General features: G+C 38.4%; 1 protein-coding gene across 1 annotated transcript in view; it reads left to right on the plus strand.

Annotated features, from left to right (window-relative positions):
* Positions 1–2,514: 2,514 nt before the first annotated feature.
* Positions 2,515–27,572, plus strand: part of PDE7B (phosphodiesterase 7B) — a 177,307-nt gene continuing 152,249 nt past the window's right edge. Inside the window, exon 1 of the mRNA XM_081998225.1 lies at positions 2,515–3,479. Coding sequence (XP_081854351.1) covers positions 3,459–3,479 — 21 coding nt within the window. The 5' untranslated portion in view covers positions 2,515–3,458. The remainder of the gene's footprint in view (positions 3,480–27,572) is intronic.

Here is a 27,572-nt window from a genome sequence, read left to right on the forward strand (position 1 = left end):
CAATACCTATATTCTTTTCCTTTGTGTTATCATTCGGACTTTCAATATGTGTTTCCTGCTGCATTCTGAAGTTTTGAGTGAGATATGTGGCATAATCTCCTTCACCTTTTTCCCTCCTGTTGTTCCTGAACAAGCTGTGCTCTTTGGTATTAGTATTCCAGTCACATATTCACATGCCTGTACCCTACCAAGTTTCTGTTACGTCAATTAATTTGTAATTTTGATGTTGCATTATGTTTTCCAGCTCCTTCTATTATTTTCAATACATTTTACATCAGAATAGAAAAATCAAGGCTGAGCATCAGTTGGTTTGCTTTCTTCTTCTTCTTCCTCCAATGACACTTTTTAAAGAATCATAGAGTTTTAATTTTTTCAGCTTTTTGTCTAGGCCACCGTCGGTCATGTTTATTTGGACACTCATGTCACCAGCCTGACAGGATATTTTAGCACTTATCTGATCAGATTAGCAAATAAATAAAATTTTTCCTTCTCTCTCGGTTACATGGAGCCCATTTCTTTTCATCAGTCTTTCCCATCCCATCATGGAAGCACATGGTTATGCTGAGGAAACCAAGGTCTTCCCTGTAACACTGTGCACAGCCATGCATTCTCTTTCCCATCGTTACAAGCATATACTCATTTGAGATTATCTTTGTCCAAGTAGAAACTGCAATCATAAGTGCTTGTAGGTCTTTCCATCTTATCACCCAAGAAGCACCTACATCACAAAAACCACAGTGACCACTTATTGTCCCAGAGGCTGAAGTAACCTATAGATTATTTAGGAGAGACACAATACCTATCTAGGGCTTTGTGCAGAAATTGAATGCACCAGGACCCTAAATCATGAAACACAGTGTAATATTATTAATAAAAGATTGATGCTAAAATGCAGAAAATTGAAAAAATTGCATCGGAAGAGACATTCAGAAATACCCAACTCATACCTCTGTACTCCAGTGTAGGAGTATATCACCTATATCAAAACTGCTCATGAATGATGGTTGCCTAACCATACTTTTAAAAATAGCCAGTAATAGGACACTACAGACTATCACAGCATATCTATTTCAGTATTTCACTCTCCTACCTTTAGTTTATCCTATGTCAAACAATTTTTGTCTGTTGCAGTTTACTTGTTCTAACCACAATGAATTGGAGAAAAATCTATTCTCCTCTTCTTTGCAATTTGCCTATGACTATACTGGTGAAATAAACAAAGCCAGAACACAGACCCAAATGGTGGACCTTGATTATCTACAATGTCATGTTCCTAGAACAGGCCCTCACAGAGTTTGGGCATTGCTTTTATCACTTCCCAAACACAGTCTGAGGCTTATTACCAGCTCAGAAGCAGCTATGTCATCGTGAAGGCTGTAGAAGACCTTAAAGGCCAGATAATGTCTCCATGGCAAAGAATAAACTCTAGAATTGTTTTTTTGTTTGTTTGTTAGACAAATGTACCCTTTATATAGCTAATAACTTATCAACTCTCCTTTTTTGGACTACACCATGTCAGTCTCCACCTTTTTTCACAGATTCCAGATCACTCTCACTGTAACCAATTTTCAGCTGACATCCCCATAACTGGTCCCTGAAGTGCAATTCCCAAAGTGCAATACTCAGCTGCCCCCTCATAACGATGCGTGAAGACGAACACGATGATTTTCTGTATACTACAAATAATATTCCTATTTATGCATTCCAGATTGCTTCATACAGTTCTCTAAGTACAGCCAGATGAACTTAATGAGCTCTAATTGATTTTGAAAATCTCTAACTTATTTAATATTTCAAATACATTATTCCAGGATTTACAACACCATAACTCTTTGCCTTTGTTGCTGAAGCTGATTACATTAGTAGTGATAGCCCAGGCAGACTTTTCATTGAGAAAAAAATCATTAACTATTTTGGCCTCTCTGGAGTAACATTTCAGTGGCATTAGCTGGTGGTCATGGAGAAACTCCTATTACTTCTACTGTTTTTGTACATGTTCTGTGCATCATTGAGAAATTTCTTTCTGAAGAGTTGTCAGCATATCCACCTTCGAAGGCACATATATGTGTTTTAAAATTAAATGTTAGGCTGTTGAGACTCTTTAGGCATGAACTGTGCCTCGCAAACCAGTGTCTTTGAAAGGAATCCCTAGAAGAGCAAATCGGTAAAATTAAAATTATGGAGGTAACTGAACAGTTATCACTGTCAACGGACCTCCTATCAATTATCTTGTGCTGTTGTGGCCTCTGTTGCCCATGCCTAATTGACCTTGACATACGTTACTTGTTTTTTAAAGCTTCAGCTGCATAGCTTCTCTGTTGACAAAGATGTGGTGCTACGGGAAGCCAGGCTTTGCCATTGCCCCCTGCCTTTTGACATGGACTTTGGTATGAAATAAAACCGTGGGTGGTGGTCCACAGCAGAGCTCGTAGGCGAGCACCACTGGGCTGTGCTCTGGTGGTGGAACGGGTGTTTGCCTGGAGCAGCAGGCCGTCAGGGTGACTGCATTGGTGACTGACACGGTGATGAAAGAAGTTTGCTAATTTGCAGTCTAGCTAGTGCTGACTGATAAAGGGATGTGTACAGTAGTCTCGGCCTTATCTCTTTCACCAGGTTTACACTGGTGTGACACCACTGAATTTAGAGAAGCAGTTCCTGATTTACTTCAGGGCAAGGGCAGACTCGGGTCTGATTTTGCACCACAACCCTTACAGATAACAGCTCTCACTGGGAAACATATTTGGCATATTTAGGAACACTTCAATATATATAAGCATATTTACAGCCTTTCCCTCCCATTTTGTGAGGATATTTCAGATCTTTCTGGTACCGCTCATTATAAAATATTTCTAAGCTAATTCCAGGATAGATAAATCATGACTCCGCTTTCTTCCGAGTAGGGTAGCCTGCCTAAATCACTGCCACATTCTTCCCATAGCAGTCGTTTAAAATTAATAGCACATGCAGAGGAAAAACCGAACCCTTTGACGTCACTCCTGAAATGAGGAAACATAAACAGAGGAGGCTTCACTCCAGCGAGCCGGCAGTGCGGGCGCGGATTGGTCTGCTCGCCCGCGCCCGTGGCAGTTGACAGCACCTCCCAGCCCTGCGCGGCCTTCGGCTGGCTCGCGCAGGCAGGCAGGCTGCAGCGAGCGCGGCTCTACCCCAGCCCTGACACTGGCAGAAAAGTGCACTCTCTCCCCGAGTCTTTTTGCTCCTTAAGGTGGTTTTGTTGGCTGGGTTGGGGGACTTGGGGAGGTTTTCTTCTCTTTTTTCTTTTCTCTCCTTTTTTTTTTTTTTTTTCATTTTATTTTTATTTTTGTTTGCTGTCGTTACTTAATTCTATTCCTAACCCTGGATGCAGTTACTGGATTCTGCAGTACAAGTCTTCATGAACAAGCTGCACCGCTTAGAGATTTCACGGCATTCAAAGGTCACAGAACTGCCACTATGGTTAAATGTCTTGTTTAATGGTTGAGGTATGTACAGCAAATCTAAAAGAGGCAGCATGATTATTTTTGAAGGGGAACTAAAATTGTGAGGGGGAGAGGGAGATAATACTATTATTTAGTGGAAAAGATTTTTACTGGTGATTGTTACTACAGCAACCGGTTTTTGAATTTCCTCCCTTTTTCTCTTTATTCAAACTAGATGAAAATTTTAACTTATGTTGATTTAACCATTTGATGGCGAAAGAAGACTGCAGAAAGAATCTGTTGTTGTAGTCCTTTCTGACCCCACTGAGGAAAGCGTGATTGCTTTTTCTCTGTGTTTTCCCACTGCTCTGGCAGGAGAGGAGACCTGGCACTTGGTTGGCTTAGATGAAGGGAAAAGAAAGCAGAAACTCGTTCTTATCCTGAGGGGGCTGTGAGTTTCTCTGAGAGTTAGAGCAGAGACAGAAAGAGTTGGAAATAAACAGATCAAGCAGAAAAAAAAAATCAGACTCATTTCTAGGACTACACGTACCACATAATTTTTTCTTACTACATGCTAAGATTGCTTTACTTGATTTGGGTTCAGAAGTTCAAAATTAAGAAGCAGCCTGCACTTTGACTTAGAAGCAGATCCTCAGTGGGAAGGGAGGGAGCTGATCATCTTACATCAACGCCAGTGTTCAGATAGCTTTTGCTGCTTAAACTGAGAAAAGTGGAAATTTGCTTGGAAGTTGAGGTAATGTAGCCTGACATCTGTTTGATGGCATACAGGTTCAATTCATATTCAAGCTGGTGATCTGCCTTGAATGAGTATTGCAGCATTACAGTGGACCTTGTGTGCTGCAGGAAATGAAAGAAACTGCTAGCATAAAACTAACATTGTTTTCAGGAGTGTGATTCTAAAATACAAGAGGAGGAGCCACTTGTCAGAGCTTGTGTGTGTGTGTGTGTGTGTGTGTGTGAGTGGTCTTAAAAATAATTTCAGCCAACACGGCCGATTTCTATTCTTAATTGGATTAATATACAGGTGTGCTCAATGATTAGCAATCTTCATATTTTCTCATTTTATGAAACAAGACTTTTTACAGCTCTCTTTGAGGTGTTGCTGTAGATATTAACGCTCTGCAATTCAAAAATCTTTTAGTTTAACTTTAAAAATTATACCCCAAAAAAACAATTCATGTAACAAGGAACAGAACATGAGCACACCCACCTCATCCAATGCACCTCAAAGGGTTACAAAAATTAACTACACTAGGCTGAAGCACGCTAGCTTGAGGACTGCAAAAATATTAGCTCTGAAATGCAGAGGATGTGATATGTGCTGTGAATGGACAATTGCTATTCTGCAGTGCCTAGTGGGAAAACAAGGACTTTGTGTATTGCAAATGCATAACTGCAGCTCCTCCATTTCCTTCGCTGTATCTTCACCGATGACTGCAGAAACAAAGAGGCTTGTCACAGATAAACTCTTTAGTGCCCCATCTCTTTTGAGATACTGGAGGATATTTTTTCATATCATCCAACAACCCGAAGTCCAGCTTCGTTAGTTGAGCTGTTATTCTGTAATCTACATGCCATTCTGTCCTCCTCAAAGTCCTGCGACGTGAACTGCCAGCTGTTTTCAAAAACTAAAGCACTGCTTTTCTAGCCCCAAGTTTAGAAAGGCTAATATAGTATTTGTTAGATGATTAATTAGTAAATTGGACTAAGGGGAAGCCTCAGTCTAAAAGGGACTACAGCCTGTTCTGTAAGGAATAACCCTGTAACTACATGAAGACATTCAAGTTTCCAAGAGACAATCTGTAAGACATTTGTTTATATTAATTTCCTAGAATTAAATTATTCATTTCTTTTGATAAACCTTTTTTAGAGAAGCCTAGTTTTTAAGCTCTGTAATCTACATTCTGCTCTACCTGTGCTTTGCAGCAACTGCTACAGCTCACACTACTAGTAAATATGCTAAGTGGACTTCAGCTGAGGAAATGACAGTGTTTTTCTACTTTAGTAAGAAAAGTTTATCTATCTGCAATGCTTTCTCTGAACATTCTCAATTCAGCATCAAGAACAAAATGCAATTTAAGGCTGGCCTCTTTGCACTGGATGAAACACTTACTGACATTTGCAGTCAAACTGTCTCTAAAAAAAGTCCGTATTGCAGAAGTTTCATGTGATATGAATGGCTGCTCATTCTGAGTTTATTCCTGTAGAGTTGTCACCAGTGAAGTTCCAGTGATTCCAGCAGAGTAAGGCATACTCTGCTGAGTCTGATCCAATGTATTGCCAATCACTTTTTTAAATTATGAAATGTTTAATTTTGTAAACCAGTATATAAATATACCATTCAAACAGCAGCTGTTTCCTCCCCTTCCTCCTGTTTATGTGCTTTTCCCTTCTGAAATCCAGCCCTCTGCTTGCCCTTACCAGACCTCTAGGTAGGTCATTGAAGCAGACCGATTTTCCAGTGTCTTCATTGCAATTATCAAGTGTAATTGAGACATTCAATCATACGTAATCCCTTTTCACTCACCCCTTGGTTCTTCTACCAATAGTTAAAGCATATTTTAATGAGAAACAGTCTGAAATTTGTTATTTTATGATGTATATATGGTTTTCTTGTAATTTTTCAGTCTCACAGGGAAAAAACTTCTCTTGTACTGGTAATTTCCTTTCTAGGAGCTGTTTGAAGCAGAAATACCAGCTACTAACCAAGCCATTACTGTCAGCAGACTAAAATCTGACACCTCTTCATTTAATCGTAAGAAATGTTTGAGACCTAATCTGTCCTGTAATCAAGCTCAATATATGGCCAAAGCTCTTGATGCAGTTGGCTAGCAGAAAAGCAAGTAATTTGGGGCAGCCAGGAAGACATTCCATCTAAATGAACATTCTTAGCAACTCACTATTGTTCATCTTTTCTCCATTTTCATGCTTGAAATTATTACAGCGCTCCATGTGTTTGTGACAGGGTGAAAGTGAAAGGGACAGCTGGGGTCCTACCAGCTGCCAGAACAAAATTAAGTGTTTTGTAATGAAATGATGGTTCAGTATTCCTCCTCCCACACTCATATCGGGTGGAAGATGGGACTCTCTCTGTTGGAATTATAGCATTCATTTTTGTTGTTCCTCAGCCAGAAAGCAGGCTTACCCTTGCCGGGACATCAGTTTTTACACTTTCAGGGAAATGTTGGCCTTACATCTAGCATGAATATTGCACTTTTCAGTCACAAGTTTCAGGATGTGAAACTGATGTTATTTAGAGTTTATTCCCTGGGGGCACTGGGACACAGAAGCGCAGCCTAAGTGTCCAAAAACAGTTCAGAAGTTCTGATGCTACTTCTTTCTCTGGCCAACACAAGGCACTTCAATTTAGGCAGCTGAAGATGAGCAATGGTAGCTGAAAAGCTGGGCCACAAAGCTGGGCACCACATATGCAAGCACGTGAGGGTGGCTGGTAAACTTTTTCTGTGGTTTGAGAGTAAAGAAGTGGAAATCAAATAATGTGTGTTCTGATAGCAGTAGGAATTTGTCAGGTCTGAAGTATTGGCTTTGTGTCAACTCTAGAGAGATAGAACATATTTGTTGTATTTAAGACAATTTATATAATTAATTTATAGAAATTTAAAATGCAAAGTCAAATTCTCAAAGATGTTTTAGCAAAAAGAACTCTTCTGCATCTTCCTGAAAATTGGTTAGAGCACTTCTTAATTTTATTTTTACTGTTCTTACTACAGCACCACTCCAAGAAAATGGCATTAGAAAACAATATTTGAACTGCTGAACTTATAACTTCTGTTTTCCTGTAACAGACTGTGGGATTCAGGAGATATATTGCTAGGGTTCACACTGCTTAGATCTGGGCTAGTGATAGCTATCTGTTTTAAAGCCTCCAATTTTAAAGTAGAAAATTAACAAATCAGAGCCAGATCAGATAGAAGAGAGAGCAGCTCCAGAAGCCAGATTTCAGTGGCAAAACTGTAAGTGAAAAGTTTGGGACAGAAACAATTGTCAAAAAACAACAATCAAATTATTTTAAGCATTTCTTTTGCACCCATTTAATAGTGTGGTATCTGCAGTCCCTCGATGCTGTAATTTTGGTGTACATTTTTCACTTGTTCTCTTCTTAAAAAGTGAAAAATCTATAGCTATCATTTTATTATGTAAACAGTGTTGAACTATAGAAATTAAAGTAATGAAAGGGGCCTATTGAGTTTGATTTTCTTATTCTGTTCTTCCTCCCAGTGGAAGCTGTGAGTGAGGAGGGATGAGAACTCAGTTTAGCTACTTATTTAAGCCACATAGTCTTGTGGTGGTATATGATATGCTTCTGCTAGCTTACTATCCAGCCAAATAAGACATCCAGGTTGCCTGGATGGATAAACACAGCTGATGATCTCTCCATCTTAATAGGTGAGGATGAGCAGTTAGGGTTCTCCCAGTCACACACAGAGACAAATTTGCTACAGTTTAGCTAAAGAAGAATTGCATGCAGCCACAAACAGCAAGATTTATTTCTCTTTGAGTAGCTTATTTTAAAAATAAGAAACAAATATTTAGAAGAAGATAGTTGCAGAGGGTTGGTTGTTTTTTTCTGTAGCTGGTAGGTTTATATTAGTTACCCACAAAAATTTCTGGTATGAGAAAACTCACCAACTAATGTCTCACTATAGTGTCTGTTAATGCCAGCAGTGTAAGATTTTTAAAAGTAGAGCCAGAATCTCCTGTCAAACTAAGTTTAGCTAATTGTCACAGAGAAATAAAAACACACTTGTGGAACAACTGCTGTCAGGACCTGTATATAATTTTCTACATGGTTGTTCATAGCAGAGTCCATGATACTAACCCATCTGCATGTAGGAAAGATGTTTTGGAAAGGACGATCATTACCTTTCCAAGAATAAAGTGGGAGGTAGGCATGTTTTGACTGAATATGCAGCAACTGGGAGATGGCTCAGAGAAATACACATCTGTAAAAGTGAAATTAAGAAACCTCAACTTCAACTAGAGAATTCATGGAGGATGATATTGAGCTACTGTATAATCACTTCTGCTCCCTTTGGAAATTGCCCTTTGTTCCTTCTGAAAGAAAGGGCCTGTACTTTCATGTTCTTGTTCTCTTTCTTTGCCCCTACCCAACCTTTTTCCCATAGTACACTTCCTACAGTGCTTTTGAGGGCTGGCTAAGCTCTGAGGCTTGTGCTAATATGCGGTGGCAGAGCTACCATTAGTGTGCAAGGACTCATCCCTTGGAAAGAGAGATGATTCCCAGGTGGTTGCTGTGCTTTAGAACCGAACACATACTGACATGAGATGCCTTAGTACTTTCCCAAGAATTCAGCTCTCTGGATCCAAAGGGTGTAGCTATTTTCCCCTTTATGTATGATGATCCTGGCACAGAGTGAGAACCGGGACCTCTGCTTAGAGAGCCCCAGAGGACGGCATCTGCTTAATGTTTCTGTAGAAGAGCACCAGTTTCCACAAGAAACTGAGGGTGTAGCAGTGCTGTGAGCTTCACTTCTGTATGCTGCTGCACACTGAAGTACAAGAAATATGGGCAACACCTGACATTTGGTTCTGCCTTTCCCTCAACTTACCCCTTATACGTGGCTTTAAACCTCTGAGAAGGTTAGATAGAATGAGGACTTGCTGCGTACCAGTCTTCTGGGAAGGAGGAGAAGACCTCACATAGACACCCCGAGAGAGATGAAAGCAGATGCATGAGGTCTTCATGCAGGAAGCACACTTCTGGCTTTGCGCTAACTGACAACCATGTTGAAACAGGCTACTGCCCTTCTCTGTTTCAAATGCTGGGATATGACTTGGCTCTGTAGTCCTTATTCATAGGCATTTCTGTTTCACACACTGCCATAATATCTCAGTGTCTATTAATAACAATGTTCAAGTGGCATCAGAACGGCCATCATAAATTTAATTAGGCAGTGCATCTCTAGTTTAATCAATATGGTCATTAGAAGACTGTAAGACAGCCAGGAAAACAATAATTACTCCTGATTAATACAGAAGAACTTGCATACATCAGCAAAGAAGAGGGAGCTTAGCCTGTTCAAGGCTTGGGAGGACAGAGAGTTGCTTTCTGCTTTAGCAGATCTGAGGACACTGTTACAAAAAAAAAAACCTCTTGAAAATGTCCTTACAGTACTAAGTGGAAAATAATATACTGTAGAGAGAGAACTACTATACTGAATGTATATTTTCCAAATTCTAAAATTCTGTTATTAAAAAAACCTTCATTTTCTTGAACAAACTGTAAGTGCCAGCTAGAAAGATAGAACTGGAATGTATTTCTTCACCAAGCAAATTCCTTAGGTGCACAGTTGCTTTGTTTTTGTAGGACTGCTTTAAAAAGCAGGACGGTTGAAAGGTAGAAAGAAGACTCAAATTGGATTGGTGTGTGAGAGTGTAAAATGGCATGGTTCCACTGAGATTAATAGGAATCCATCAATTTATATCTGTGAAAGATCAGATCTGCTGAGCTTTCAGGTCTTACAAGCAGCCCTTCTCTTCACCACTTAGATCAAATTTTAGGCTCATCAGCCCTTCGCCATACCTATTTCATACCAGTTTTCCACGACTTCCTTGGCATTGCAGTAGCATCAGGCTGCTTTTGATGGCTCCTCAGAAGCTGCGATGCATTGTTTCCCTTCCACCAGCCCCTAAACCTCCCTTCTCCCCTTCCCTTTAACATAGAAAAAAAAATGTTTACCAGATTTTATTTGAAATTACAACCTCACGGTTAACTTTTAGCTTATGTGCTAGTATCTACAAAACCGTATATATTTGTAATACAGAGGGGGCTGATTTTGCTTGTTTTCAGTATAGACCATGATCTGCTTCAATGACACAGCTGTGTAAGTAATAATTTTAAAAGCTGAGGAATAGAAAGGAAATAGTAATTTTGTTTGGGGGCCAACATGTACTGCACTGTATCACAATATGTTTTTCATGTAGTAAAGCTGTAACATCCCGTGTCTTTGAACCACGAAACTATATCTATAATAATAATATGCACTACCAAACTATAACCTCTGTAATAGCATGGTAACAAAAACCAGTGCAACATGAAGATGTTGAATGAAGTTTGTGCTATATATCGTCATGAAGGCTGAGACAATTGGTCAAGCTTTCAAAAAAGCTCAAATTCACTTTAGTCTCTGGACGAAACAGCTGGATCTGCTGTGCACGAGAGCTTGCCGGGGAGATGTTTTCCCATTCTACCTCAGATAGAAGTAGCCAACAGCCTGTGGTTAGCGCTCTCGAGAGAGCATGGGAGAAAAACACTCAAGCTCCCTCTCTGCTTGTGTTGGCCTTCCTAGGGTGAATTCCCACTGCAGTGTCCCCCAGGGTTCGAACCCTGTGCTCAGGGGGCCTGGCAGAGCCCACCGCCCGCTGACCCAGGCTGAGCCCAGCATGAACCAGAGCTTCCCCGCTTGCTACCGGCACGTGAACCAGAGCTTCCCCGCTCGCTGCTGGCGTGGCACACAAAGGTTACTGCAGGCAGATCTCCACCTGCAGCTCCAGGAGTTCTGCCCTGAACCCGAGAAACCTTTCTAATGGGCGTTTGCTCCAAATAAGCACCTCCTCCTGAGCAGCTTTTGTTCCAACACATTGTTGATTACAAGAGGAAAGCCCGGGTATATTTCCAGGGAAAAAAAATCTCACCGCTACTGCAGGACTCCCACCCTCCTTGTGAGGACTGAGGGGCGCAAAGACTTTGCTTGCTTTGGGTGCCTGCTAGTGGGCAGAGGTGACAGGAAATCTGGTTCCAATCCAGACACTATTTTGAAAAGTCTGCTTAGATCTCTTTGGTTTTTAGTGCCTGAATTGAAAGCTCAAAGGTCCTGAAGCCTTGAATTTCTAAATCTTTCAGCAATCCTCTTCTCACCCTCCTCCCAATAGACCTAGTACTACTTTTGTTTCTTATTTTGAAAATAAGCATGCTTTATTTATGTGATAACTATATAGTGCTGAAGAGGTTATTTCTTCGTGTTAAGATTTCCTTGTAGTGGTTACAGTTTTTTGTCTGTGAAACACACTTGTTTTAAAAAGAGGCTTGCACATGCACCACAGATGCATTATTCTTCTTCTCATCCTTCCCCCAGATTTAGCCCTTTAGGGCTTCTCTAGCAGAGTAAAGGAGTGTGGGATTCTGCTTCTTTTTTATTTTTTGTTTAAACACCATAACAAATATTCTGTTAAATCCAATAATATGAGAAAGGGAGGATTATAATATTTAAACATGTCAGCTGTCAGCAAGCCTCTTGAGGGACAGCCTCACATTCGTCTGGACCACCTAATACGCAACTGCCTCTTGGTCTCACTACGTTAGAATTTTTAAGTTGTTATTCACAGTTCAGTTTTAAAACCTGCAGAGCATCACTTGGCTAATCCTTTTTTAACTTTTAATCATGTTTACTACTAATGTGAACAAGCCTGAGTTGACTTCTGTTGTTTTCTAAGTATTAGTAAAAACTATTACACATTTCATAAAAGAATAAAGCAAAAAACATTTAATGTCAACCTGTGTTTGACATTGCACCTTTTTATGATAGCTCATGAACATTAGTTTGCAAATAAACAAACCATTCTCTAAAAAAAATCTAAAGGTCCAGATGTTTAAAACATAGAAAAAAATTAGCAGGGAGGTCTCACTGCTATGTAGCCACCCTTTGTCATCCGTTGGCAGTACTTTGACAGTTGACCTTCTTCAGCTCTGATTTTAGGAGAACTTCGAAAGTATCTGAGCTACTTTCTCAATTTCTGGAGACATTTTTTGAAAGATTATATTAAAGGGGCATTTCTCCTTTTTGACTCTCCATTAGCCTCATTTTCTCCTGAGAACACTTGTCTAAAAATTACCTTTTCACCACACTGATTTATAGGTTCTGGCACGGGAACTAACGCTGTTTCTCCTAGTAGCAGACAGAAAATTAGTCACAATCTGATGTTAACAACTTCTACATTACCTAAACTGTGTTACACTTTATTAAGTTCAACACAAGCAAATCTAATGCCCTTGAACAAACCAGGGAGTCCTTATCCATGTTGCAAATATACAAGACAGTAATTAATTTTTAAAGGCACTATGGCAAGTCAGCCTCTGTGGCAAACTAGGATCTGAATTGTGATACCACTGAATTCTGCAGAGAAGTGCCACTTGAGTGCAGCAGAGAGAAAAAATTGTTTTAGCTAATTTACATAAGAAGACAAATATGAATAACACTGTCAACACAGTTGCTCTTGTGGTTCCTGTTGGGAGATGAGATTCAACATATTCTACCCTCACATTTGACACACTACAGATTTGTCTATGCTGACAACAAATAATCTGCACTTTACAGAGTGAGTGATAAGGTGGTTCTGAGGTATAGGATACCTGTAGATTTTAGCAACAAGATCAGGAAAGCTTTTATGAAGAGTCAGTCTACCACTAGATGTTTCTACCAAAATCACCAGTGGTGGTGTAATCTTCAGCTGGTCCCTTGAATTGCCCTCACTGCCTTTCAGAGTCAAGCACTTGCTGAGCACGCAGGTGGTTTGCTAATTCATGTTCCTCTGCATCTTGCTCTTGAACCTCAGGCAGTGTTCCTGCGGTCCTTCTGGGCCGGAAGAGGAGCTCATTGGAAAGTCCATCATGTAAAAGGGATCGGCCTTGGTCTTAGCCCAAAACTGATGAAATTGAGTCAATCTAAGTTGTGACATTATCATGTATGGTATAAGAAGTGATAAGACATTTTTCATGTGCGCAATGGCATTCACTGCTCTAGAAGAGTCTAGTATAAATGGGTATGTTAATGAAAACTATAATTTAGAATGTTTCTGAACACATTGATGAATAAAGAAAAAGCTGGTTTTTTTTAAGAGGGGCTTTACAGTTACTATTTTTACAAATAGAGGCATAGAAACAAAGCTTTAGTTTGACTTGGTCACTCCAATACTTTTCCTTTAAATGATGATTCTGTTAAGGACCAAACTCAGAATTTGCAAAATTATCCACTTCTTTAAAATGCTTTTGGGATCTCATTTTGGAACCTTGGTCTTGCTGGAGCACCTAATGCTCCCGTTGGCCTTGCTGTATTTGTGAGGTCCTCAGAAATTTTTGAAGCAAAATGTCAAATATGTTGCCTCAGCCATGCTATGGTAGACATCAGCAGAATAGTAGGACAGAGTTTTCAAAAGGGTTGGACATTGTAATACTAGAAATACCCAAATGGTTACTGGCAATAATTTTATTATACTATTAATTTAAATTAAAAATAAAATTAATGCTATTTGCACTTTGCTAGGAGAGGTAAAGTTATCTTCAGATAACCCTCTACTCTGTAGAAGAACTGGAGGATACATGCTGGGGCAAACAATTTACATCCACCGCTGTTCAGGAATGTAACATAATTTTGTCTAACTCATAAGCATATGTGGTTTTTTCTCCCTTAAACTCTCGAGCTTTTACTTAATGCAGTATTTCCTCTTCTGTCCATATTTTATATTACATTTACAGCAGCTGCTTGCTACTTTACTAACTTCCCATTCTTTTCTCACTTTTTTTGAAATTCTCTTTTTTTCTTTAGAGAGTAGAAAACCAAAGACCAGAAAACTGACTTATTACTACATTTAGGGATAAAGGATTTTATAGCTAACTAAATAATTTTTTAAAATAAAAATATCAAAGGAAAGAGAATCTTTTGTCTTCTGATTGTGGACCATTACAACCACACTGTCCTTCTGAACTCTGAGCAGACCCTTACAGGAAGCCGATGCATCTTAAGGCATCTTAAGGCAGACTGTAGGCAGGCATTTGGGGAAGGTATATCCGCAGCTCTCACAAAACATCAGAAACATTTCTGATTATGACAGATAACAGAGCAAAAGGGAGAAAGGCAAGCAGAGATGGTCTCAGAGGCTTTGGATCCCAAATAGGAACATGATATCATGTTCAGACTCATACCAAATGAAATGCTAACCTAGGAAAAATTGTATTGAGCTAAGAGATTATTTAAGGCTATTGCTCTATGTTGTGTGTTGCAGTACCAGCAGAGTATGAAAATGTTGTATCCAACACATTAGTCAGACCAGTAAGGCTCATTTAAGTAAGACATCTCCATTGCCCACAGATAGAAACTCAGGAAACACAAATATATTAAAGGCTACTTCTTTGAAATGGCTTCTCTATCTGTGCATAAATATCTTTTAAGAGTTGGAGATGGAAACTTTTGTCACTCCAGATTTTCTCTGACAATTATTTTTTATTAACTCAGAAATTATTTAGTGCTTAAATATTATATTTAGGTCTTCTATTCTCTGTGTATGAATCTAGTTATTTGACTGCAGAACAACCAAACATTTGTATAAGCAGTTTATGTTTCCATAGTCTTCCACTATGGAAATTTGCCATTTCATAGAATAAATAATTTGTTATGGAAAATTGCTCTGTGTCCTAGGGATTTGGAGTTCTTCCTAAACTAAGGATAGAATGACTTCAAGCATGTATTTGATTTTTTTTTTTAATGATAAAAATCGAGGGTTCAGTTCACCTACCATATGCACACTGAATGCTAACTGTACCCTCCTCCCGCTGAACCCAAAGTTCAGACCCTTTGCAGGGTGGAATCCTTACATACCCTGGAGCTATGTTCCCTATAGGCACCCCCACAGCAGAAAGTGCTAAACGGTCTGATCCCATAGCTCTGCTAACAGCGCACCTTTCCTCAGCTCACTGGCTACATCCAAGGCTGCATGGATTTTGTCATCTCTGACCCAAAAGCCCCGGCTCTGCTTCACATTGTGTGGGCAGGGCGTGGGCAGATAGCGAGCAAAAAGGTGGAGGAGGAAGAAACAGGAAAGGGTGGATAGAGAGAATGACGGGGGGAAATTGCACTGTGTCTTGCTATCTTAAACATCTGTAATAATGCACCTTCCTCCATCCAATACGGACTATAAAATTGCTGATATAAAGTCTATTCCATCACTGTTTCTCCTTGTTTCCATCAAGTCTTGATCTTTTGACCACCAGTATTTCTATATTGGCTGCCTATAGAAATATTTAATTTGTTCAGTGTCATGGTACCCAGGGGCTTGGGTTCAGCTTTACACAGATTTCTTTACAATTGTTGACTGCACAATTCTGGTGATGTAAAGACTGTTTCCAGCATCAGGATAAAAATTGCATAGGAGACATCTCTGTGAAATTCCAAAATGAGCTGCTAAGAAACTGAGGATTATCATATTCCTCAACACTTCTTTTTCCAAGTGCAGGGTATATTTCTTCCAATTTTTCAAAGAAATCATCACGTATTTAAAAGAGAATAATTAAGACAACAGGTACTATAGTCCTCATTTATGCAATACTGGAAAGTATTCACCCTTGAGGATGAGGAATAAAATAGAAAAAAATCTGAGAAAAGTGTCAGAAATTTAAAGATTTGACTTTTAGAAACAAGAAGAAATGAGGATCGTTATTTATTTACTCCAGAACATTTATTAACCTTACTAGCTCACCCTGTGACATCTCATTACGTGTGAATATAAAATTATGGCAATTTTACTCAATATGTGAAAGAAAAATCATGATGGTTGTACCTGCAAATAATGTGTTCCACAAAAACAATAACATGGCCATGCATCTTTTTTCTTATACAGAATGGTGATTTTAAATACTCTGAATGTTTTAGATCTCTAACGATGTATTTAATCATGTGAATAGTTTTGCCTATGGGAGTGTTTGAATACTGAGCAAATTCCAATGTCTCTGCAGGTCTTGACAATACCAGTTCAGAGTACCAGCAATTGATTATTCAATTATTATAACATTTTTAGAAATTCTATAAAATATTTATTCAATGGTTGTTTTGGAAAACTGGCAGAATATATGTGTCGATTAGAAATATTTGTATATTCTTCTGAATTTTATAACAGTATAAAAAATTCTAATTATGAATTTTTTGTGAGTCATTATATACAGATGTGCAAAAAAAATTAGGATCTGTCAGAAACTCACAAGATGAAAGATCAGATCTATGACTGGATGTTTAACCTGTCAAGTGGTCCTGAAAAACTGGATGGTATCAAAAACTTAGTAGATATAAACCAAATTCCCTTGTTATACGTGCAAGGACAAGTCTGCTTGGCTTTGTGGTAATCTTCCATGTATGGAAGAGGGTTGTGTATTTTACATAAAGAAAGTAATGTTGTTTCCAGTTTTTTATTCAGTTTATGTCTGAGTCATAACAAGAAAAGTCCTGCTCTCCTGTTTTATCAACTGGCCTTGCTGGTTTATGTGTTTTACGTAAGTTCTATGTTAATATTCTGGCAACTAATCCCTACTGCATTTTATTTTGAAGAGCCAAACCATCGAACAGTTCACGTCTTTCTGGGATCTGCCTCATTCTTAATGTCTTCCCTTGCTATCTTTTATTCTGATAGAACAAGGTTAACACTGCAGTTACGTAGCCTTCACCAGACCTCCCAACAAACGTTTGTTCAGATATAAATGAGTTTGGCAAAATTATGTCATCTTCTTGTCACTAGCACATCAGCAAATCAGGCTACACCTCTGTGTAGAGTCCAGCTTCTTGATCATTCTGAAGAAATCAGTACAGATTTAAAATAAATTTGCCCACAGGCACCTGAAATTATTGTAACTAATGAAATGAGTTCTAGAAACTGCAGCGGTTGCTTTGCAATTGTCACTTAGCTCTCACTTGAAATACATACATTCCTCCCTCACCGCTGCTGTAGCCTTTTTATGCTCGTGTTAACTCCTCTGATGGCATCTTTAGCTTTAAGTGATTGCCCTTTGCATCTTCTTGGCACCAAGTTATTTTCAGCAAGCTGTACTCACGGTGCTGGCAGCCATCCCGGGGAAGCTGCTCTGCCTCGGTGGCATTTGGTACATGGGAATTCCAGAGTAAGGAATGGGCAAAGGTTACCCTGTGTTTTACATCGCTCTCAGAAGCATCAAACTAGACTATTAGTGTTTGACAACAAACATCGTACGAGGCCTCTAGGCGTTGCGGTCTGTCTCATTCCGTATTTTCCCTGTTGTACCTCCGCTCATACCAGCCACGTTGAAGTATTACCTGTGCGTTATGCTTGAAATATCGCCCTGCGATGTAGGAAGTCTTGATAAAAGATGCAGTTTGACATAGAATAGTTTAAATGCTAGGAAATAGTTTAACTGCTAGGAAATGGTTTAACTGCTAGGAAACAAACCAAACCTCGATAAGATTCGGATAGTCGTATCCTCAGGCCTTTGCTGTTCCTGTATCTCAAGAGACCGGTTTCAGCCTGGAAGTTAGTCTCACTGTCTGTTCCAAAAGCAGACAAGCAGCAGCTTTTTTTGCACAGCAAAACTTGTCATTCTTCATAAACAGAACTATCCTCTCAAGAAGCAATAAATACACAGAATAAATACGCACATGTATCTGTTGCCACACAAGAAAAAAGGCAGGCAACTCAGTTTCCACCGTTTCATTTTTGTAGTGAAGTTCTAATTGTACTTCTGCCTGCTGGAAGTTTGGTCTGCAGGCCTGTTTGGCTATGTCTTCCGCAGACTCCTGAAGGCTGCTTGTGAATCAGGTGCGCTCCCTGGTTTGCCCGCCTCGAGACCATGGCTGGATGAGAACCCTGCCTGGCTGTGCCTCACGGTGTAGGTAAGACGTCACCAAACGTGCCACGTGGTGCCATCGGTGGCCTTTGTTAGCCCTTGCTGGCTATCCCTGGGGCCTCTTCTGCCCATGGTGTGGGTGGCTCGGGCCTGCCGATACACCAGGCTGTACCACTGCTCTTTATCAGTAAGTGTCTGCCTAATATTATTGAGAGGTTTGGGTTTTTTCTCCTGACGGGATAGTGAGTTAAGATGGTCAGTCGAAGAATGTTGTTTACTGAGTAATCTCAGAGATTAACATTCATTAAAATGAGGATGGAGAAAGGAATCAATAAATCAAATGACAGAGGTGAATACAGAAAAACTGCCGTTAAGTCAGACCGTACTGGTGATTCATCTTAGTACAAACTCAATAGACTTTGACTCATACTTGAACCTTCGATGTTGATCCTTGATAACAATGTGTAGAAAATCACAGCTCACAATCTTAATTTTCTCAATTTTAAATGAGGAAAAACTTACCCTCCTTTCATTTCTCAACAGTACCTGGAAAGGAGTTTGTTCCCTAAAATATGAAGTTTTCTAAAAATTGTGTGAAACTATCTATGAGAAATAAAGATTTAGAGCAAGTACGTTAATATAAAAATATTGTAATTTTAAAAAAAATATTTATTCAAGTCAACACTATGATTAGCTAGGCTAGCCTTCCTGACCTACTTAGAGATCTTCTTATTAAATCTTTATAAATGGATTTGTTACTTACAGCAGAAAGATAATTTAGAATGCAAATGGGAATTTTTACATGAATGAACTGAGCAGAACTCTTGTAAAAACGAGTATCGCCAGGCGTAGGTTCAATACTACAAGAAAAAAAATCACTGATGCGTAACATCCTTCTCTCGTACAACATGCAGGAAGCCTGAAGCGCTGATTTTCAAGTACGGGGTGAAAACAGCTTACAAAATCAGATGTATCCATAACATCTTGTTACCTTTGATTTTCTGTATAAATCGTCATCATGTCAAATTAGCATTTCCAATAGCTATTCGGGAACACTTTCTCTTAACTCGAATACAAATGTCAGGTGGCCACGTGGCATTTATCAACAGCTTGCTGCAAGACCGGGCCACAGGAGCCATCTATTTCAAAGCTGCAATGCTTCCCAGTAGTATTTGGGTTCTGCAGAGAGTGTTTGTCCTGCTTCTTTTGCTTCATTATCTTTAAGATGAGAAAGTTCATCTTACTGTGAACAAACTATTTTTTTTAATATAGTCTTCTTTTAAGTGAAGGGTGGACTTGAGAACTAGCAGAAAAGGGTATAAATTCCAAGTAATTTTCATCTGAAGGTATATTTGCTACTGGAAATGAGGGAGAAGGAAGCTGTAATACATTTGTGATGTTTGCAAAAGGTAAGGGTAGTATATTCACATTTGAAAGTATGAATTTGTGTTCCACACGATCAGGAAGAAATCTTCCAGCACCAGCACCAGCATGTATGGCATCAAGTTATAAATGGATGTTTTGTATCTATGTGAATAAGTCAAAATTACCTATTCCTGGTAATCAGATATCTGATTTGAAGTTTTTCTCATCCGGTATGGCTTCTCTTAATGCAAAGTTATTTCTCTACTGGACAGCTTAATTCTGACATATAGAACTATTTGTCAGATAAAGTGATTCTACTACTATATTCAGCAGTAAAAATCAAGTAACAGAAACAATCTGATCAACGCTTTTGTAGACCAGTGAACTTTTCTATTGTGACAAAACGTGTTTTCCTTTTTTTACACCACATTTTGTCAAAGATTATCTCTGAATTGTTTCATGATATCATAACAAAGTCTGGCTTTCCTTTAAAATACAAAACTAAAGACAGACTTGCATGAAAGACAAGGGAATATTTGTTTTCATTAAACATTTCCTCCTATGTTTTCATTCTATGTAATTACTTGCATTATAGTTATGCCTGTTCCCCTCTACAATCTCCATTGTGCTAGCTGCTGCGTAATCAAGGTGCCACACAAACAAAGACACCAGTTTGGCCATTTAATTTGAAACAACAGTCAAGTGTAGCAACTGAAAGAGGAGAAGAAATGTAAGCATACAAAAATAAGATGAGATATTTGAATTGTTTCATAAGTTGATATCTCGATTTTTGTATGTTAAAATGAGCTGATGAAATTTGGAACTTTTTCAGATGTTACATTTTTATCAGTGATTTAGATGTTACCCTTTATATTTACTTCATAACAAAAATATAACTGAAATTATTGGTCCAAGCTAACAAATGATTTCAAGGAAACGTAGAAATTAATATCTTTAGTTCTTTAGCAAAACAATACAGATAATTTAAACTTTTTTCCCATAGTATTTTGAGGATACGCTGTGATACAGCTGCTGCTGCTTTCATTAGTCAATTTTTGTTTCAGTGCATCTTATCCATTAATTCACATTCAGTAAGGTACCCGTTTGCTAGTGGGCATTCTAGGTTGCCTGCGCTTTGGTATTTTTCTGGCACGTCCATTAGTATACTATCAGAGTTCAAAAGGAACATGATAGTAAATGTTTCAAATCTAACATATGCTTTCATTCAGTATTTATGCTTTTAGAAGATGATTAGGAGCTCCATTTGGTATGATGTTCCAAATAATTTCTGCTACAGGTAATTTGAAGGCCATGTTTTGTTTGTGTGCATGTATGTGCGTGCACGCGCCCAGGCATTGTTACTTGCATCTCTTCCCAAGATGCTGAAATTCCCAGGGAAGACCCATTGTAATTTGCACATCATTTACCTTTACAACTTCTAATTTTTTCAAGCATGTCTGCTGCCTATGTTTGCTAGATTTATTCACCAAGGAGAATATTTCTGGACCCATTGATTAATAGCTTATATGAGAGGGACAGGGTTATATCGAAGAGACATAGAGAAGCAACAGCTGCATGTGCTCTGCTCTAATAGCCTACTGCTGTAAATTTTTTTATCACTAATAATGAATCTTAACTTATAATTCAGAAATTTACATCCTGAAAACCTCTAGGACTCTTAACCAATACAAATTGACATTTACTACAAGTAAGGCAAAAAGCCCAAATAGTTCTCTGTTTAGGAACAGCCTTGGAAAACCTGGTATATTGTCTCCATCGACAGATGAAGTAGAAAGCCTACATTTGTGTGGCAGACCTGCTTAAAAGTCTGCACTGGAAGATGAGAAGCAACATGTCATTCTGTGAAACTGATCTCACACAACACATTCCAGGTCCCTTGTTACAGTTATCTTTAATTAATATTTTAATTAAAGTGTATCAAATTAATGTAATGAGCTCTGTAATAAATCTCCCGTGGACTACGAGCCAGAATATCACAATAACCATGAGGAACTAGCACAACAATAGGAACCAAAACTCTGCAGAACTTATTAAATCTCCTGACATGTCCCAGTCTGCCCTGTTCGATTAATACAATCGCCTATGTGATTTATCTTGATCAAGAAAGGGCAAGGAATATTTCAACAAGATTATTTTACACTCCAGTAATGTGGAGCTCTATATCTATTATCTCAATATAACTGAGTGCGATTTGTTCTGTTCTCAAGTAAAAATTATTGTCCTATTTAGACAGTTTCTCTTTTCTAAGCTGATTGCTACACTGTGCTTATTTCCCATTGTTAGGAACCTCTTCATTTGACTTCAGTGTGACTAGTCAGCCAAGAAACTTCTTACCAGCATAAGAAATTGAGAATCTGGATGCAGAATTACAAATAGGCCTGTGGAAATTGTCAAAATGTGGCATTCTGACACTTCTGTGTTGTGGCATAGTCATTTTTGGTAGCTATACACTAAAAATATACCTACATGAAACATCTGAAGGAAATCACACATCTAGGTGATGAATTGACTGCTTAACTTACTTCTTAAACTTCGTCATAAAATACAGATTAATTGCATTTGCCAATTCTTGGCCACCTGCTGGCAATAATTATCTTGTGTTTGGTGTTGAACTTAGGGAGTATTTTTTTTTTTTGTAACTCTGTTAGGGAATGCCGCTTATCAGAAGCTGTAAACATGTTTCTTTTCTGTTTAGCAATTAAAACTGGTTCGGCATTCAATATAGTGGAAGTGAATGAGTATGTTTTGATTCATGTGTTGTCTGTATGTGTATAGTCTGCTGAAATTTTAATTTAACACTGGCATACTTTGGAACCTCATCACGCTAATATCAGCAACAATTGAGATTTTGTTATAAACTTACATAGCTTACTTAAATTTTCTGTCCAAGTTTTTACAATGTGTTTTTAGCAATAGAATATTTGAACCTTCCAGCTGTGACTACGTATTCTAGTTATAAAAAAATTCATAAATCACAAGGCTGAGTTGTTTGTACAAGGTTCTGTGTAAATAGTGTTTTCTGAAATAGTCAACAGATTAGTTGGATGCTGATTTGTGAAGTGTTTCAGTTTGACAAACTCAAAATACTCTAAATGTGTTGATCAAGCTTTTCAATACATGTGTATGACAAATTTTTTCTTCATTGTTCTAGTGCAAATATTAGTTGTTGTTATAACACAGTAGCAGCAGGAAAAGAGAATACAGTGAATATTTGACGTCAGACTTGACACTAACAGTGACAGACTTACTCGTTCTTCATGACCCAGACTTTTAATACTAGAGCTGTAAAAAGCTTTTAAGTCCCATATGTCATATTTGTGGCCCTTACACAGCTGTGTTTGTCACCTTGAAGAATCTTTAATTATACTACACTTGTAAACGTGTATTTGTCTCCTGGTTAGTTCATTGACATAGATAAATCTGCTGTGATGAATATACAGTATAGCGGTATCTCCTTTGTTTGCCAGAGACAGGAGAAGAATACAGTAATGCTACAAAATAGACAAAATCATTCCATAATAAGAAAATGTATTTTCTAATTTTCAAGTTAATAATTTTTAGTACATTATTCTATGAGCCGTTCTTATTTCTTTAGGGTAAGGTTCTTATTCTCAGCTGCAATGTTATTTGCAATTTAAGAGCAGATCCAAAGCCCATTACAATACAAGGGAAGTCTCTTTTCAACTTCAGTAAACTTTGAATTAAGTCTCTTGTCGCAGCATTTCTCACAGCTTCCTGGTGGGGAAAAAGTGCCTGCTCAGTGTTTATATTGCTTCTTACTAATAGTTGTCATTTGAAAATGAAATGTAAATATTGTCATTTACCATATTTGCACGACCTAGTAATAACATTATGCTAGGCACACCCATTTCATGTGCCACGCGTGGCTGCATTAACACTGATGGTTGCCACGTAACGTTTTTATATTTCCGTGTAAGAAGTGTAAAGAGTGCCCACGCAAAAACAAACGGGCTCTTTACCTGTTGTTTGGGCCCGTAAGGTCTTACCGGCTTTGTTGTACATTCTTCCTTCCATCACGTTTCAATATCACTGTTTATTTGAAGTAAGATTTGCAAAAGGGCAGAAGGAAGGATCTCTACTGCTATATCATGAGTGCTTGGCAGTATTTGAAGTTTTGCGTCTACATTTATACACCTTGCCTTAAATAGGAACAGGAACATTGAAAGGGGTTCATGGTCTCACATTTTATAAGAATTAATTCTTTCAGCCACTTCTATTTCTCTGTTTCTGTGTGCTTGAGACGTCTTTGAGAAGGTGCATATTTTATATACATTTACGGGCTACTTAATGCTAACAACAGGGCTGTTACCCTGATATATGCCCAGACACATTCAAATGTGTACTATGGATTTTATTCTGTATAACAAATACTTCTACGTGGCAATCAGTATGTGTCAGCTGTCCATGCCTCCATCTCCTTCATGTTTTTTATACCTATAACATTTAATAATTTATCCTCTTTTGGGATTTTATGAAAGCATTCTCCTATATTTTCTCTGAGATTTCAATTTCTTGTTCAGTATTGTTACCATAATATTTTGTTTGCTGGGCAGGCAAAATTCCTTTGTCTTCCTGGATTTTATTGTGAAATTGTTTTTATCCTACTTCCTCTCCCATATCTTAGCTACGTAAGTAGTCATTTTTTACTCACCTAACCTGGCTTGTAACTTCTTGAGGCAGGTTAGGTACACAGGTCAGCTAATTGGTAGTATAATGTCATTTGTAAAATCTGAGTCAAAGCTGTATCCTTCTAAGGTTCAAGAGGCATAATCTTCACAGATGACAAATAAACATGATCCCTAAATTGGAGCATCCTCTAGTCTGGTTTTCCCAATTTTAAATGCCTAGGACTTAAATTCCCAAATTACTTGTATTATTTAGAAATTTGTATGTTAAAAAAACAACCCTTCTTGATTTCTAGTCCAGAAGAAAATATTTAGACTTTTTAAATGAAGGCACATCAACTGAATTTGGGCCCTGAGAAAGTAACGAATATAAATTTATATCCAGCTTGAAAAAACACGTTTGAGGCACTTGTAAAGCTAATGGATATCTCATCTTGAAATCCCTGTTGGTGCCTTTTTGCATCTTTATGAAAGAAAGTAACAATCTGTCCCTAAATGGGGAAGCGCAACTCAGAAACACTGTGGGAGCAGCGGGGACCGGATGATGGTTAATCCTCAGCACCGTCACTTACCTGATAAATCAGGCAGAGGTCCAGTGGAAAAAAGACAGGAGGTTGTGGAGTTAGATTTTTCTCAGAATACAGACTCACAGGAGAGTGTGGAGGGGTGTGGGGTTTTTTTGGTTTAGCTGACGTAAACTAACCTTTTTTTTCTCTCTTTTAAATGCTTGGTAGTACAGTCAATGTTTTTGTAACAGAGAAAGGAGGACAGATTCCTGAATTTTTAAAGGAGGGAAAAAACCTCAAAACAGCCTTAAGAAAAAGTGTTTCTATCTGTTATGGATGCGATTCAGCAAATCAGCAGTAGAATCATAGACTCATAGAATCATAGAACAGTTTGGGTGGGAAGGGGCCTTTAAAGGCCATCCAGTTCAACCCCTCTGCAATGAGCAGGGCCATCTTCTAGCAGATCAGGTTTCCAACTAGTGTCCAGGTTCCCAATACATCCAGTAGAATAGCTTCTCATCTTGCATGGAAACAACCTCCAGACAAAAACAAAGGTAATTTTTGAAAGACTTTGAAGATATTGTTGATAACAGGATCAAAAATGTAAGAGGGTCTCGTAATTCCACAAGGGGAACCTGAAAGTGGACACCTTCAGCTCATAATTCTAGTTTTACTAGCTGCAGCTCACAAAGCAACAGCTGCATCTACATTGCAAAATACCTCCCACACATACATACACACACAGTGTTTGCACACAATACTTATTTTTTTCCTTTAATGTGTGGGAATAAATTAGAATCTAAGATCTTACTGTAGAGAAAGTGTGTACTGTTTAGTTTAAAGGGGTAAAGATAATACAGCTCCCATAATTTGATCATGCGTGTTGCAAATGGAAGAAGGAATTCTGCAAAAAGAACCATCCCAGCAAATCCAGGTAGAGTTTTATTGAAATCGTTGGGTCTATATGATTCTCTTCATAAGATTATCCTCTTCTTATGTTGCCCAGTGGTATCTATTAATTAGGAAAGAGACTGCATAAGCAGAATTGGATGCTATGAGTGAGTACAAATGCTTACATATTATCCTAAAAAAATTGTACGCAAAAAAAGCAGAATCTGGAAATACTTGTAGCTAAGCTTTGTTACGAACTCAGAAGTATGGGATCTTGTTTGCTGTCTTTGCTCTCTGAAGAAGTGGTCTAGAAATTTCTAGATAGGATTTATTAATAGTACCTGATTTTTTAAGTTGGAAACACTTTGAAAATGTATGTTGATATTTTCTCATCAAAGTCATTAGCCCAGTATGTTTCCAAGAATGGCTCCAGTCTAATTCACTTTTATTTAATTAGTTCATCCATTGCTGCTATCTAAGCACGTAATGACTGCAGTTTAACTGCAGAGGATGGTTGGACTTTTCACTCCTTCTAGCTGTGGTACTCTTTACTGTAGTGTACTTACAAATGCAGTGCAAAATCATGTCTCCCAGACTACTGTGCTTTTAGTTCAACTAAAGAAATTGTTCTCATCCTCAAATTGGACAGGTTTTTTTCTTTACAAATTTTTGTTTTAGCAATGGGGCAAAGTACATGCAGTCTGCAATGCTTATTGGAGAACTCTGTTAACAGTATTTTATAAAACACTTTCAGTGCTAGTAGGATGTTCCCTGAAGATCTTCCAGTACGAAGTTTCTGAAGAAGAAACACTTTAGGATTTGTGGCTGGCAATGCTTCTTCAGATGCCAGGGAAAACATTTCCTTCTTGATTTTACAAATGCTGTATGGCTGTTTTAAGAAGCCTCTAAACAATGTCCGTTGTGGATTTAGACTGAGCAGAGCTTTATGAACTCACCCAGTTCAAAGTAGCAGTTCAGAGAAGGTTACTATTGATTTGCAGGATCCTGGCAAGCATAAATGATTCATGTTCAGTGGTACTTGTCCTGCTGTAGATTGAACAAACAGAATGAAATGTACACCTCCTTAAAGGTATAAGTTAATGCTTCTGGCAGCCCACTGTGTCAATCAATGTGACTGGCAACTTTAAATATACATTAAAGGTACTTTGCTCTTGTCTGTTGAAGGAAATGTTGTCACCTTCATTGTTTGTGACAGCGTGAAGAGACAGGGTACTCGGACACACGAATGGAAAGTCAGGTACTGCAGTTTAACTGCATCTCTAAGTGACACAAAGAGACTCAGTAATGAGGTGGACATAGCTCTCTAGAAACAGGAAAAGTTCCTGCTCCTTTAGGGGAAAGAAATAACAGAGAACAAGGTGGAATAATCTGGGAACATATGCATTATTCATCATTCAACTGGGGACAAAGACACCTTTTCCTTTGGAAATCAACCAGAGAACTGGAAACAAATTCCCCTGCAAAGGATCTGTGTTACATATCACCCCATTCGTAATTGGAAGGCAAATTTAATTGGAAAAGATGTTGGAGAATTTGTTTTGTTTCCTAACATCTTAGACTATAACACTTGCTACAGCCGAGAGTGATTCTGTTCTGCCAGCTCAGCCTTAGCCATCTGAAGTTGGCTGTGATTAACCATGCAGGAGTGTGTCTACTCAAATATAGAGCATCTGTACCGCCCTTCAAGGAGACCTCAGCTGCCTGTACCATTAGTAGGTACTCAACATTTTTTGTCTAAAAGCTTGGAGGTCTTCACAACATCATATCAGAAACACAAATAAAATAAAAGATTAACAACAACAACAACAACAAATTATTTAATTACCCTGCTCTTCTCCATTTATCCACTGAGATCCTAATGCACTGTTTCAGGAGAACAGTCAGGCTATAACTAAAAGGAAATCATGTCATACATGCCACTCAGTCATTTCAAATTCGAAAGAATTATAGTATAGCATAATCCTTGCTTACTTTAAGACTGAAATAACATGTGGTGGGAAATACAGTAGCACGAAGGATTTGAAGAGTCTCTTTGTTCAATGTAATTTTGCATCACCATCATTTAGAA

Source organism: Phaethon aethereus, assembly GCF_964289735.1.
Source record: "Phaethon aethereus genome assembly, chromosome: 3".
NCBI classification, from domain to species: Eukaryota; Metazoa; Chordata; class Aves; order Phaethontiformes; family Phaethontidae; genus Phaethon; species Phaethon aethereus.